Raw genomic sequence first — 15925 nt, 5'->3', positions numbered from 1 at the left:
GAGATCATATTCACCTATAACGACGGTTTTCCAGGAGGCGATTCCAGGTCCAACTTCGCGCCTTCCAAAAAAAAATAATGGCGGACCTCTCACTCCAAGAGGTTGTATTCAATCCCAGAACGAGATAATCAAGTCATTTCTGCTCTCACTTCCGCATGACACCCAGGGGAAGGTGTATGACGTGTTTCTACAGTCATAAGTGACATGCCCTTTTATAGACAAGCTCTTGAAGAGAGACCTCGCTTTTGGAAATCTCACTTCCGGATAGGAAATGGGCTGTAAAAAGAGTTCTGTTTCACTTAGAGAAATAATTAGAACGGTTTCAGAAACCAGAGAGTGTTTTCTATCCAATATTAATAATAATATGCATATTGTACGAGCAAGAATTGAGTACGAGGCCGTTTAAATTGGATACGATTTTCCCCAAAAGTGAAAACAGCACCCCCTGTCCTTAATTAAGTTACCTGTGATGAATGTTGAAAAAAAATGTTGAAAAATCTATATGCAGGAAATCCTATTTTAATAATGGGCATGGTAAGAATTGACAACCAAAGTGCGAGTCATAATTCCCATGACATCTAGCAAAATCTGGAAAGTGGTTCCTTCATTTATTCTATAGGATATTTTTAGATTCACTTAGAATAAGGTCTGTGTTTCGTGTAGGCTTACATCACCGTGCCAATTTTATAACTGTGTAGATATCCATAGGACAAGGTAACTCTGATCAATATTGGCTAATTATAAGCGAAGATAAAAAAAATTGTAGTGGATTTATGAAAATATGTTGACAAACGTTACCTTATCCTAGTGAGATTTACACGGGTATCAAAACGTCGAGGCGGTTTAAGCCTGCACGAAACACAGACCTTATTTGAAGTAGATCAAGACATTCTCTATGGAAGACATGAACGGTAAAATAACGAAGGAACCCCTTTCAAATTCAGCCGCAAGTTATTACAGGAATTATAACGCGTCGACTATTTCTCTCTAAACCATATACCTTTGACTAATCCGGAAACTATCACCTCGAAAACAAAACGTTTATTCCGTTCCGTATTTTATCTAACGGGTGGCATCCATGAGTCTAAATATTCCTGTTACATTGCACAACCTTCAATGTTGTCATAATTACGTAAAGTTCTGGCAAATTAGTTCGCAAAGAGCCAGGCGGCCCAAACTGTTGCATATACCCTGACTCTGCGTGCAATGAACGCAAGAGAAATGACACAATTTCACCTGGTTAATATTGCCTGCTAACCTGGATTTCTTTTAGCTAAATATGCAGGTTTAAAAATATATACTTGTGTATTGATTTTAAGAAAGGCATTGATGTTTATGGTTAAGTACACATTGGAGCAATGACAGTCATTGATTGTTTTTTATAAGATAAGTTTAATGCTAGCTAGCAACTTACCTTAGCTTACTGCATTCGCTAACAGGCAGGCTCCTCCTGGAGTGCAATGTAATTAATGCAAGATTGGATCCCCCGAGCTGACAAGGTTAAAAATCTGTCTTTCTGCCTCGTTCCTAGGCCGTCATTGAAAATAAGAATGTGTTCTTAATTGACTTGCCTAGTTAAATAAAGGTGTTAAAAAAAAAAAAAAAAAACGGCAAATCGGCGCCCAAAAATACCGATTTCCGATTGTTATGAAAACTTGAAATCGGCCCCGATTTAATCGGCCATTCCGATTAATCGGTCGACCTCTAGTAGTAGCTGACATGTATAGTGTTGAGTCATCCGCATACACAGAGACACACTGGCTTTACTCAAAGCCAGGGGCGGCATGTCATTAGTAAAGATTGATAAAAGGGGCCTAGACAGCAGCCCTGGGGAATTCCTGATTCTACATGGATTATGTTGGAGAGGCTTCCATTAAAAATGTTATTGCGGCTGTAGCGAAATGCTTGTGTTTCTAGCTCCAACAGTATTAACAATACACAAATTTTAAAGTAAAATAAATATTAGGACGAGCCATGTCGGAGTGGCATTGACTAGAATATACTGTATATACATATGAGATTAATAAAGCTGTATGTAAACTGTATTAAAGTGACTAGTGTTCCATTATAAAAGTGGCCAGTGATTCCAACTCTGTATATAGGGCATCAGCCTCTAAGGTGCATGGTTGAGTAGTCAGGTGGTAGCCGGCTTGTGATGGCTATTTCAGTCTGATGACCTTGAGATACTGTAGAAGCTGTTTTTCAGTCTCTCGGTCCCAGCTTGGATGCACCTGAACTGACCTCGCCTTCTGGATGGTAGCGGGGGTGAACAGGCTGTGGCTCGTGTGGTTGATGTACTTGATCTTTTTGGCCTCCCTATGACATTGGGGGCTGTAGGTGTCCTGGAGGGCAGGCAGTGTGCCTCCGGTGATGCGTTGGGCAGACCGTACCACCCATGGAGAGCCCTGTGGTTGTGGGTGGTGCAGTTGCCGTACCAGGTGGTCATACAACCCAAGAGGATGCTCTCAATCTGTAAAAGTTTGTGCGGGTCTTCGGTGCCAAGCCGAATTTCTTCAGCCTCCTGAGGTTGAAGAGGCGCTGTTGCACCTTCTTCACCACACTGTCTGTGTGGGTGGACCATTTCTGATTGTCAGTGATGTGTACGCTGAGGAACTTGAAGCTTTCCACCTTCTCTACTACGGTCCTGTCTGTGGATAAGGGCGTGCTCCTTCTGCTGTGTCCTGAAGTCCACGATCAGCTTCTTTTTGTTGAGGGAGAGGTTATTTTCCTGGCACCACTCCGCCAGGGCCCCCACCACCTCCCTGTAGACTGTCCCGTAATTGTTGGTAATCAGGCCTACTACTGTTGTTGTCTGCAGACTTGATGATTGAGTTGGAGACGTGCGGGGCCAAGCAGTCATGGGTAAACAAAGTACAGAAGGGGAATGAGCACACACCCTTGTGGGGCCCCTGTGTTGAGGGTCAGTGAAGTGGTGTTTTTTCCTGGGGGGGGGTGGCCCGTCAGGAAGTCCAGGACCTAGTTGCACAGGGTGGGGTTCAGACCCAGGGCCCCGAGCTTGATGAGCTTGGATGGTACTATGGTATTGAATGCTGAGCTATTGTCAATGAACATAATTCTGACGTAGGTATTCGTCTTGTCCAGATGGGAAAGGGCAGTGTGCAGTGCGATGGCGATTGCATTGTCTGTGGATCTATTTGAAGTGGGGCTAGGGTGTCAGGTAAGGTGGAGGGGATATGATCCTTAACTAGCTTCTCAAAGGACTTCATGATTACAGAAGTGAGTGCTACAGGGCGATAGGCATTTAGTTCAGTTACCTTTGCTTTCTTGGGTACAGGAACAATGGTGGACAACTTGAAGCAAGTGGGGGCAGCAGACTGTGGTAAGGAGAGATTGAATATGTATATAAACACTCCAGCCAGCTGGTCTGCACATGCTCTGAGGACGCGGCTAGGAATGCCGTCTGGGCCGGCAGCCTTGCACACTTAAATGTCTTACTCACATTGGCCACGGAGAAGGAGAGCCCACAGTACTTGGGAGCAGGCTGTGTCAGTGGCACTGTGTTATCCTCAGAACGGGCGAAGAATGTGTTTAGTTTGTCCGAAAGCAAGAGGTCGGTGTCCACGCCTTGGCTGGTTTTCCATTTGTAATACGTAATTGTCTTTAGTCACCATGTTCGTGTGAACGTCAATTTTATTCTCTGAGGCTACACGGAACATATCCCAGTCCAAGTTATCAAAAACAATCTTGAAGCATGGATTCTGATTGGTCAGACAATCGTTGGATAGACCTTAGCATGGGTCTTTCCTGTTTGAGTTTCTGCCTATAGGAAGGAACGAGCAAAATGGAGTTGTGATCTGATTTGGCGGGGGAGGGTCTTGTAGGCGTTTCATAAAGGCAAGTAGCAGTGATCTAATGTTTTTCCTAAGTGAGTACTACAGTCAATTTGTCGATAAAGCTTCGGTAGCGTTTTCTCAAATTTGCTTTGTTAAAATCCCCAGCTACAATAAATGCAGCCTCCGGGTATGTGGTTTCAAGTTTGCATAAAGTCCAGTGAAGTTCCTTGAGGGCCATCTTGGTATCGACTTGAGGGGGAATATACACGGCTGTGACTATTTGAGGTATTCTAGGTTGGTGAACAAAAGGACTTGTTTCTGTATGTTATCACAATCACACCATGAGTAGTTAATCATGAAACATACACCCCTGTCTTTCTTCTTCCCGGAGAGTTCTTTATTTCTTTCTGCGCGATGTACTGAGAACACAGCTGGCTGTATGGACTGACACAGTATATCCGAAAAGAGCCATGATTCTGTGAAAGTGTGTTACGGTCCCTGATGTCTCTCTGGAAGGAGATCCTCGCCCTGAGCTCGTCTACTTTATTGTCCAGAGACTGAACATTAGCGAGTAATATTCTCTGAAGTGGTGGATGGTGTGCACGCCTCCTGAGTCAGACTAGAAGTCCACTCCGAATACCTCTTCTCCGCCGGCGTTGTCTTGGAGCAGCCTCTGGGATAAGTTCAATTGCCCTGGGGAGTACAAACAAAGGATCAAATTCGGGAAACTTGTATTCCTGGTCGTAATGCCGTGAGGTGCGTTACCGCTGCTCTGATTCCCAAAAGTTCTTTCCGGCTGTATGTAATATATAAAAAAATCTGGGTTAATAATGTAAGAAATAACACATAAAAACAAAATCCTGCAGTGTTGCTTAGGAGCTAGAAGCAGAGCTTCCATGTCTGTTGGCTATCTTACATATGTGTGTCATTCAGAGGGTGAATGGGCAAGACAAAATATTTGAAGTGCCTTTGAACAGGGTATGGTAGTAGGTGCTAGGTGCACCGGTTTGGTCAAGAACTGCAACACTGCTGGGTTTCTCACGCTCAACAGTTTCCCGCGTGTATCAAGAATGGTCCACCACCCAAAGGACATAACATTTGATTTTATGTGTCACATGCTCCGAATACAACAGGTGTAGATCTTACAGTGAAATGCTTACTTACAAGCCCTTAACCAACAGTGCAGTTTAAGAAACTTTAAAACATATGTATTTACTATATGAACTGAATTAAATACAAAATATATATTTTTTTAAACCAGAAGAAAATAGAAAATGAATAACTATAGAGCAACAATAAAATAACAGTAATGCGGCTATGTACAGGGAGTACCGGTACAATGTGTGGAGGCACAGGTTAGTCGAGGTAATTGAGGTAATATGTACATGTAGGTAGAGGTAAAGTGACTATGCATGGATAATAACCAGAGTAGCCGCAGCATAACAATGGCGGGGGTGCAATAAAAATAGTCCGGGTAGCCATTTGATTAGCTGTTCAGTAGTCGTCTTATGGCTTGGGGGGTAGAAGCTGTTAAGCCTTTTGGACCTAGACTTGGCGCTCCGGTATCGCTTGCCATGCAGTAGCAGAGAGAGTCTATGACTAGGGTGGCTGAAGTTTTTGGAAATGTTTAGGGCCTTCCTCTGACCGCCTGGAATAGAGGTCCTGGATGGCAGGAAGCTTGGCCCCAGTGATGTACTGAGCCGTACGCACTACCCTCTGTAGTGCCTTGCGGTCGGAGGCTGAGCAGTTGCCATATCAGGCGGTGATGCAACCAGTCAGGATGCGCTCGATGATGTAGCTGTATAACTTTTTTGATGATCTGAGGACACGTGCCAAATCTTTATATTCTCCTGAGGGGGAAAAAGTGTTGTCGTGCCCTCTTGACTGTCTTGGTCTGTTTGAACCATGATAGTTTGTTGGTGATGTTGACACCCAAGGAACTCAGTTATCAACCTGCTCCACTACAGCCCCGTCGATGAGAATGGGGGCGTGCTTGGTCCTCCTTTTCCTGTAGTCCACGATCATCTCCTTTGTCTTGATCACGTTGAGGGAGAGGATGTTATCCTGGCACCACACTGCCAGGTCTCTGACCTCATCCCTATAGGCTGTATCATTGTCGGTGATCAGGCCTACCACTGTTGTCGTCGGTAAACTTAATGATGGTGTTGGAGTCATGCTTGGCCATGCGATCATGGGTGAACAGGGATTACAGGAGGGGACTGAGCACGCACCCCTGAGAGGCCCCTGTTGAGGATCAGCGTGGCAGATGTGTTGTTACCTATCCTTACCAGCTAGGGGTGGCCCGTCAGGAAGTCCAGGATCCAGTTGCAGATGGAGGTGTTTAGTCCCAGGGTCCTTAGCTTAGTGATGAGCTTTGAGTGCACTATGGTGTTGAACGCTGAGCTGTAGTCAATGAATAGCATTATCACGTAGGTGTTCCTTTTGTCCAGGCGGGAAAGGGCAGTATTGAATGCAATAGAGATTGCGTCATCTGTTGAGGCTGTATGCAAATGGTGGGTCTAGGGTTTCTGGGATGGTGTTTGTGAGCCATGACCAACCTTCCAAAGCACTTCATGGCTACAGACTTGAGTGCTACAGGACTGTAGTTATTTAGGCAGGTTACCTTGGTGTTCTTGGGCACAGAGACTATGGTGGGCTGCTTGAAACATGTTTGTGTTAGACTCGGTCAAGGACAGGTTGAAAATGTCAGTAAAGGCAATTGCCAGTTGGTCAGCGCATGCTCGGAGTACACGTCCTTGTAATCCTTCTGGCCCTGCGGCCTTGTGAATGCTAACCTGTTTAAAGGTCTTACTCACATGGGCTGCGGAGATCGTGATCACGCAGTCGTCCGGAACAGCTGGTGCTCTCATGCATGCTTCAGTGTTGCTTGCCTCGAAGCTTCCAGCCAAATTGACAACTGTGGGAAGCGTTGGAGTCAACATGGTCCAACATCCCTGTGGAACATGTTCGACACCTTGTGGAGTCCATGCCCTGACTAATTGAGGCTGTTCTGATGGCAGAACTCAATATTAGGAAGGTGTGCTTAAAGTTTTGTACACAGTTTATCGAACTCAATATTTTTTTTGCACATTTTAGAACGTGATTCTGGGTAATATTGCTCAAGTTTACTTTCAGACAAACAATAATGTGAAAATAATAGTACGTCTTGCCTTCTCTAGGGAGTCAACACCAGTGTCCACGGGTGATGTGGTTCACCTGGAGGGCCAATGTGTCTCAGGTACCTGGCTGATAGACAGGGAGTCAGGATTCTTGGTGCTTCTCCCTGACGTGCTCATATCTGGGACTAGCATCGCCAGCGGGATCCGCTGCATGAGACGGGCCGTGCTGGGTGAAATGTTCAAGGTATGACCATGAAATACCAGGCTCAGTTATCCTATCTGTTTATGAATTGATTGACTGACCTTATTGTAATGATATGTAATCCTCACCTTTGCCTTAGCGTTTTGACGGAGGCTCCAAACAGATGCTGAACGGTACGATAGTTCATGACATCTTCCAGAAAGCTGCAATGTCTGGAGACTTCTCTATGGAAAGGCTGCAACTGCTGGCCAACCAAGCCCTGCTCAGCCCCAACTACCTGGGAGACATGTAAGAGTCATTATACTATACCATACAATGCCATCATACATTGACATTGGGAGTTTCTTAGGAAATGTTTAAGGGATACTTCAGGATTTTGCCAATGAAGCCCTTTATCTACTTCTCCTGAGTCAGATGAACTCATGGAGACCATTTTTCTGACTCTGCGTAGTTTGAAGGATGTTGCTAACTAGTGTTAGCATGCTAGTAGATACCATAGACTTGTAGTCATTGTGCTAACGCTAGTTAGCAACTTCCTTCAAACTGCACGCAAAGTCAGATAAATGGTCTCCATGAGTTCATCTGACTCTGGGGAAGTAGATAAAGGGCTTCAAAATTCAAAGTATCCCTTTAAGGGTGAAATATGCAGAAATCGCTTTGGTTGTTAAAATTCTAAACAACAGTGTAGAGAATCATTGTACCATCTAAACTGCTGTGAAAAATATATTTTCACCTGTTTTGAAGCTGGTGACCAAAAACTGAAAGTAAAAGACACAATAACTAAACTTAAGCATGGGATGCATAGATATCGCGCTCATTGAACAGATTTACCACGTTAGTCTTGCTTTCAATGAGGATGACAGATCTATAATCTGACCAAATTCACATTGTATTGTGGGTGACCCCAAAAAGTTACGTTTTGCAGCTTTAAGTGTGGGTTTTATTGTAATTCTTCTCAACCCTCATAGGTACACCCTGAAACTGACTCAGGAGGACATGAAGCAGGAGATTTTGGAGTACCTGCCTGCAATGACAGAATGGGCTAGAGATTACCTTCACACCTCTCCACAGGCAGGCAAGAAACTGTTAACTCTCAAATTGTGAGTAGTACCAACTCACCCCACCCCTAACTAATTTGATTCTCCATTCTATATCTTTAAAAATCTTTGACAGACTGGCAGTTAAAAAAATGTTGGTCCTCCCCACCCACAGGCCAAGTGATGGGGCACTGAGCTGGCAGGACTCCGCATGCAGCATCGCTGTCACAGATTTTGTGGACATCGAGGAAAACATTTGGTCGCCACGTTTTGGCCTGAAGGGTAAAATTGACGTGACAGCAGGGGTGCGTATTCATCGCAAGGGCAGGCCTCCACTCAACAGGGTAATGCCTTTGGAGCTGAAGACTGGCAAAGAGTCCAACTCCATTGAACACCGCAGCCAGGTACTGCACCAGTGGAACGAACACGCAGTCAGATAGCAAATACTGAGCTCTATTAACCATACATGCATTATGACTGCAACAGTGCTCAAACCAATAAAAGCTATTGTTATTGTCCAGGTCATCCTTTACACTCTGATGAGCTTAGAGAGACGAAGTGATGCAGAGGCAGGATTCCTGCTCTACCTGAAGACTGGCAACCTGCATCCTATAGTCGGGAACCACATGGATAGAAGAGGTAAGCCCTGATCACAAAAATATGTGTTTGGAACTTTATTTTCCATGGGGAACATAGTTTTTTATTAATTTCTTTTGATACAGGACCTCATAGTTGACTCATGTTCTATCTCTCTCTCAGAGCTGTTGAAATTAAGGAACACCCTGGCGCATCACGTTGGCAATAGCATGGAGAAGGAAGGCAAGACACGGATGGCACCTCTGCCAGGGATCATCACAGACAGACAGATCTGCAAGTGGTGTCCCCAGATCAGGAACTGTGCTCTCTATGACAGGTATAACTGCCTGCCTTCCAGAGTGAACTACTTATATGCTGATAGGAGATTCAGGACGACAGCAACTTCATGCCCTTAAAAATCAGCTGGTGTGTGTGTGTGTGTGCGCACAGGGCCATTGAGAGCAGGGCTCCAGACTACTACTCCAGTGAGTCACAGCAGTTGTTGGTGCAGCAGGAGAGTGAGCACCTGACAGAGGCACACCTGCTCTACTTCAGCCACTGGCTGCTCCTCTGTGCCCTGGAGACCCACACCATGGAGAGGAAGGGAGGCCGGCACAACATCTGGCTGCAGTCTGCCCATGAGAGGTCCGGAAGAAATCACGTGTCTATGTATCAGATAATGTGGTCATTTAGCAGATGTTTATCCAATGTGACTTACAGAACTGTGAACATTGACAGTGACATATGTGAGCTAATATAGTGTTGGGGGGGTGGGCTATAATTGTTAGAAAAAATTACATGAGTGTTCACTATGGATGTTTGTTGAACAATTTATATATGTAATAGTAGGTCTTTAATCTGTTACATTCACTGACAAAATGTACTCAACTCCCCTATTGGTGGTCCTCGAGCTTTTGCTAGTGATTTGGTGGTCCCTGAATTATTATTTTTTATTGGGAACCGCTGTCTAATTTGTTTTTGGTGTCCAGGGAGAAGAGTGGGGGTTGTATGGGAAACATGCAGCTGATTGGCCCAGTGAAGAACCAGTCAGACGGTGTGTATATCCACCGTTTTGAGCGCCGTCGTGGCGGGGAACAGGGTGTGACGGGGTTGATTGTTGGCGACAGAGTTGTGGTGAGCGACCATGATTTGCAGCTAATTGGTGTGGCAGCTGGATACATCACAGACGGGAGCAGCACTGCAGTAAGCTGCTCGCTGGATCGGTAAGATGGCAGTATCAATGTCTTTCAAAACACTATGGGAATCTGGGAATGGGAGGTTTAGTGAGTTTCTATATACAGAACCAGTCAAAAGTTTGGACACCTACTCATTCCAGGATTTTTATTTAAAATATTTTCTACATTGTAGAATAATAGTGAAGACATAAACTATAAAATAACCTGTATGGAATCATGTAGTAACCGAAAGTGTTAAACAAATCAGATATATTTATATTTTAGGGTCTTCAAAGTAGCCATGCTTTGTCTTGATGACAGCTTTGCACACTGGCATTCTCAACCAGTCACCTTGAATGCATTTCAATTAATTATTCATTTGTGGAATTTCTTTACTTAATGCGTTTGAGCCAATCAGTTGTGTTGTGACAAGGTAAGGGAAAGGGGGATACCTAGTCAGTTGTCCAACAATGTATTCAACTGAAATATGTCTTACGCATTTAAACCAACCCCTCTGAATCAGAGAGGTGCGGGGGACTGTCTTAATCGACATCCACGTTTTCGTAGGGGTGGTATACAGAAGATGGCCCTATTTGGTAAAAGACCAAGTCCATATTATGTCAAGAACAGCTCAAATAAGCAAAGAGAAATTACAGTCCATCATTACTTTAAGACATGGAAAGTCAGTCAAACCAGAACATTTTAAGAACTTATGTGAATCAGGCCTTGATGGTCGAATTACTCCAAAGAAACCACTACTGAAGGTCACCAATAAGAAGAGACTTGCTAAGGCCAAGAAACACGAGCAATGAACATTAGACCGGTGGAAATCTGTCCAAATTTGAGGTTCTTGGTTCCAACCGCCGTGTCTTTGTGAGACGCAGAGTAGGTGAACGGTTGTTCTTCGCATGGGTGGTTCCCACCGTGAAACTGGAGGTGTGATGGCGCTTTGCTGGTGATATTGTCAGTGATTTTATTTAGAATTCAAGGCACACTTAACCAGCATGGCTACCGCAGCAATACGCCAGCCCATCTGATTTGCGCTTAGTGGGACTATCATTTGTTTTTTCAACAGGATTAATGACCCAAAACACACCTCCAGGCTGTGTAAGGGCTATTTGACTAAGGAGAAAAGTGATGAGTGCTGCATCAGATGACCTGGCCTCCACAATCACCCGACTTCAACCCAATTGAGATGGTTTGGGATGAGTTGGACTGCAGAGTTAAGGAAAAGAAGCAAACAAGTGCTCAGCGTGTGTGGGAACTCCTTCAAGACGGTTGGAAAAGCATTCCAGGTGAAGCTGGTTGAGAGAATGACAAGTGTGCAAAGCTGTCATCCAAGGCAAAGGGTGGCTACTCTGAAGAACCTCAAATAATCTCAAATGTTTAACTTTTTTTCGTTGCTACATGATTCCATATGTTCATAGTTTCGATGTCTTCACTGTTATTCTACGATGTAAAAATAAAGAAAAACCCTTGAATGGGTAGTTGTCCTAACTTTTGACTGGTACTGTGTATATATAGATCTGTTTTAGCTTGTTTTTTTTGTTGCTATTTGTATGTGTATTCTTCTGGAGTTGAAGCTGCTCCCCTCATCTCCATAGGGACCTTTCGAAGTGTTCCTCTGATGTTGTGTTCCGACTGGACCAGGACGAAGGGGTAATGGGATTGAGCACCCATCTGGTCAACCTCTCCAAGATGATGGAAAGGTCTCCTCCAAGGTCTGTTCAGTACTACTGCCTGAAATGGAAATAACTTACATTTTTTCTTCATACCTCTTTAATAGTAGGTATTAACTCATGGCTCCACCTCCTCCTTTGCAGTGAAAGACTAAGGGAGCTAATAGTGGATTTCCACCCTCCTCAGTTCATTGACAACCTCAGCAGTGTGTTGCCCAGGGAAGCTAAGGACACAGTCGCCAACATCCTGAAAGGTGTGTCCCCTGATTGGTTACCCCTGTTCCCTGCTCTCCTTTGTCTCACTTTAGTTGTTACCTTTTTATATAAACATTTAATTTATTTGCTAACTTAATTTCAAAGCTCACCAGTGAACTATAACACTAACTTGGTGTTTCATCTCTGTCTCAGGGCTCAACAAACCTCAGAAACAGGCCATGAAGAAGGTTTTGCTCTCCAAAGATTATACGCTCATAGTTGGGATGCCTGGCACTGGGAAAACCACCACTATATGCACACTGGTAAGAGCAGTGTTTGTAATTTCCCTGTTCTACTTAGATACTCTGGGTGTATTTTGTAAATTCAATCTGGAGTGCCAGAGTGTGCTCAGTGTTGTCACATTGTCAGTTTGTAAATTCAGAGCGTTAAGCTCGGAGCGTTCAGAGCGCACTCTGCCCGAGGAGTAGGGTTGGCCCGAGCGTTCTGACCTCACAACGGCAGTCAAGCACCCAAGCTAACTGGCTAACGTTGGCTAGCTTGCTAGCTAATTCCGTACACAAATGAGAGAACACCTCACTGACCATTTTACTCACCCTAGACGAGCTGGTTAGGCTGTTCATGTTATCCAGAGCATTGGTGGCATTAACTGTGCTGCTGGCAACAATTTAATTACGCTTTTTTTTGCCGACGTTTAATGACACCGGCCATATTCAAGGGGTGTTGAGCGTTTTGTAAATTCATCAGTTATTCTGCACTCTGGCACACTCAGACGAGTGCTCTGAAATCTGAGTAGATAGCCAGAGTGAATTTATGAACACACCCTCTGTGACCCTTGTTCGTGCAATGTATGTGTGAATGTGATGATCAACATTTGAATGGTTGTTGAGTCTCCTCTGTCCTTACTCAGGTGCGTATTCTCCATGCATGTGGCTTCAGTGTGCTGCTGACCAGCTACACCCACTCTGCTGTGGACAACATCCTGCTAAAGCTCCGGAGGTTCAAGGTGGGCTTCCTGCGTCTGGGCCGGGCCCAGAAGGTCCACCCAGACATCCTGGCCTACACAGAGGAGAGGTGTCGGGCCAACGGCATCCACACACTCCCTGAGCTGGAGAATCTTTACAACAAGGAGGTGAGTGGGCTAAACTGAGGGATAGAGCCAACTTAGAGCGATGCTCTGCCACCCAACTATGCTGCACTTAACCCAGGCTAAGGAAGAGCAGTTCCATGATTAGGGCTGTTGTGGTGACCGTATTACCGCCACACTGGCGGTCACGAGTCATGACGGCAGTCAAATTCCGCTTGACCCGTTTAGTCATGGTAATTAGGCTTCTCCAAGCTCTGCTGCATTTTTATCTATTATATTTAACCTTTGTTTAACTAGGCAAGTCAGTTAAGAACAAATTCTTATTTACAATGACGGCCAAACCCTAAACAGGACGACGCTGGGCCAATTGTGCGCCACCCTATGGGACTCCCAATCACGGCCGGTTGTGATAAAGCCCAGGATCGAACCAGGGTCTGTAGTGACGCCTCTTGCACTGAGATACACTGCTTTAGAACGCTGCGCCACTCGGGAGCCCAATGGTCATTAGTAGCCTACCAAACTTGCTAACTGCCTAGTACTCAGCACTCTATTGTACCTCTAATCACTCTGACATCAAGAAAATGTAATCAAAAATCTAATCAAACACTTCATGAGCTTATGTTGCGCAACATTTCTGTAGGCTATTGTCGTGGAAATTCAGTACTGAGAGACTTGGTCATTTCTTCGAACAATCATCTTTATTTAATATCGATTAATTATTGCAATAATGAAACCGAAGACTGTTGTGCCGAGAGCCTACCCTTTACAGACAATGCGCAGTTTATATAGCTGATACCCAGAATGCTTGGTTCCACCCCTCCATATAGATTGGGGGGCACCATAAGTCACTTTGGGTACATCCTGTGGTCATCTGCCTATTGTGTGGTCTCCCAGATGCCAGGATAATTAGGAATACTGAGGCCTTTGTTCTGTTCCTACAGGCTATCTATATCTTGGTGACACCCACCACATTTTATCTATGGAATGCCAGCTGTAGGTTTTTACCTATCCATCACTTCAGAAAAATGTGTCAGGTAAAAAATAGATAACAAATAAAAATAACAAATAATTCAAGAGCAGCAGTAAAATAACAGTAGTGGGCTATATACAAGGGGGTACCGGTACAGAGTCAATGTGCGGAGGCACAAGTTAGTCGAGGTAATATGTACATGTAGGTAGAGTTAGTAACAATGCATAGATAATAACCAGGAGTAGCAACAGCGTAAAAGGGGGGGGGGAAATGCAATTAGTCTGGGTTGCCATTTGATTAGCTGTTCAGGAGTCTTATGGCTTGGGGGTAGACGGTGTTAAGAAGCCTTTTGGACCTAGACTTGGCGCTCCGGTACCGCTTGCCGTGCGGTAGCAGAGAACAGTCTATGACTAGGGTGGCTGGAGTCTTTGGCAATTTTTAGGGCCTTCCTCTGATGCCGCGTGGAATAGAGGTCCTGGATGGCAGGAAACTTGGCCCCAGTGATGTACTGGGCCGTACGCACTACCCTCTGTAGTGCCTTGCAGTCGGAGGCCGGGCAGTTGCCATACCAGGCAGTGATGCATCCAGTCAGGATGCTCTCGATGGTGCAGCTGTAGAACCTTTTTAGGATCTGAGGATCCATGCCAAATCTTTTCATTCTCCTGGGGGGAAATAGGCTTTGTCGTGCCCTCTTCACAACTGTTTTGTTGTGTTTGGACCATGATAGTTTGTTGGTGATGTGGACGCCAAGGAACTTGAAGCTCTCAACCTGCTCCACTACAGCTCCGTCGATGAGAATGGGGGCGTGCTCGGTCCTCCTTCGGTCCTCCGCAATCATCTCCTTTGTCTTGATCACCTTGAGGGAGAGGTTGTTGTCCTTGCACCACATGGCCAGGTCTCGGACCTCCTCCCTATAGGCTGTCTCATCGTTGTCAGTGATCAGGCCTACCACTGTTGTGTCATCGGCAAACTTAATGATGGTGTTGGTGTCGTGCCTGGCCATGCAGTCACGGGTGAACAGGGAGTACTTGAGGGGACTGAGCACGCACCCCTGAGGGGCCCCCGTGTTGAGGATCAGCATGGCAGATGTGTTGTTACCTACCCTTACCACCTGGGGGCAGCCCGTCAGGATCCAGTTGCAGAGGGAGGTGTTTAGTCCCAGGGTCCTTAGCTTATTGATGAGCTTTGAGGGCACTATGGTGTTGAACGCTGAGCTATAGTCAATGAATAGCATTCTCACATAGGTGTTCCTTTTGTCCTTTTCCTTTAGAATTCTTCATACTATAAAATAATGACACGGAATTGTAAGCAAATCTTGTCTGCTAAATGAACTAGTGTAGCCCACAGCTATATGGCATAGCCAGATCAGGGCCTAACATAACAACTGAGTATGCTATTCTGTTCTGAAATTGACTACATTTTCTTAGGCCAATCTTAAAGAAATAATGGATTTATTGTGATGGTATATTACATGGATTTGTTAGACTTTTTAAATGTACATTTTCCAAAAGTCTGCATCAGTGGCTTGTAGGCTAAGGGTGGAAGCCAGGAGATCCTGAATGTGTTTGTTAATTAACTGTCAATTACTGTGAGACAGGCAGTTATTTGTTTGACAATCACCTGCTGACAATTTTATGACTGCCACAGTCCTATCCCATGATCTACAATTGTTCAAATGGACTCTCAGAAGATGGCGGAACACAACCATTGAGAGACTACAGTTCTCATACAAAAACTTTTATGTAATAAACCCTCCCATCTCTCCATAGCTGGTGGTGGCCACCACGTGCATGGGTGTAAAGCACCCCATTTTCTCCCGTCGTCGTTTTGACTTTTGCATTGTGGACGAGGCGTCCCAGATCAGTCAGCCAGTGTGCCTTGGGCCCTTGTTCTATGCCCAGCGATTTGTCCTGGTGGGGGACCACCAACAGCTGCCCCCCATTGTCCAGAACAGAGAGGCTAGGTGAGTAGATTCTAGTGATGGGGTCAAAAATCGATAGTTACACCGGGATGTTATCGTTTTGACAAGATTGCAATATTATTTTTGCTCTAGCTTGCTGTACCTTCACCAAA

The 15925-nt window shown here is 45.0% G+C and overlaps 1 protein-coding gene across 1 annotated transcript in view; it reads left to right on the top strand.

Annotated features, from left to right (window-relative positions):
• Positions 1-15925, top strand: part of dna2 (DNA replication helicase/nuclease 2) — a 35485-nt gene that overhangs the window by 16934 nt on the left and 2626 nt on the right. Inside the window, exons 5-17 of the mRNA XM_038992067.1 lie at positions 6974-7157; positions 7255-7403; positions 8084-8215; positions 8328-8556; positions 8674-8791; positions 8912-9065; positions 9179-9373; positions 9718-9951; positions 11508-11624; positions 11727-11836; positions 11991-12100; positions 12706-12927; positions 15622-15815. Of these exons, the coding sequence (XP_038847995.1) occupies positions 6974-7157; positions 7255-7403; positions 8084-8215; positions 8328-8556; positions 8674-8791; positions 8912-9065; positions 9179-9373; positions 9718-9951; positions 11508-11624; positions 11727-11836; positions 11991-12100; positions 12706-12927; positions 15622-15815 (2148 nt within the window). The remainder of the gene's footprint in view (positions 1-6973; positions 7158-7254; positions 7404-8083; positions 8216-8327; positions 8557-8673; positions 8792-8911; positions 9066-9178; positions 9374-9717; positions 9952-11507; positions 11625-11726; positions 11837-11990; positions 12101-12705; positions 12928-15621; positions 15816-15925) is intronic.

This window comes from Salvelinus namaycush, chromosome 4, assembly GCF_016432855.1.
Source record: "Salvelinus namaycush isolate Seneca chromosome 4, SaNama_1.0, whole genome shotgun sequence".
Taxonomy (NCBI): Eukaryota; Metazoa; Chordata; class Actinopteri; order Salmoniformes; family Salmonidae; genus Salvelinus; species Salvelinus namaycush.
This window is presented reverse-complemented; position numbering and strand designations above follow the sequence as displayed.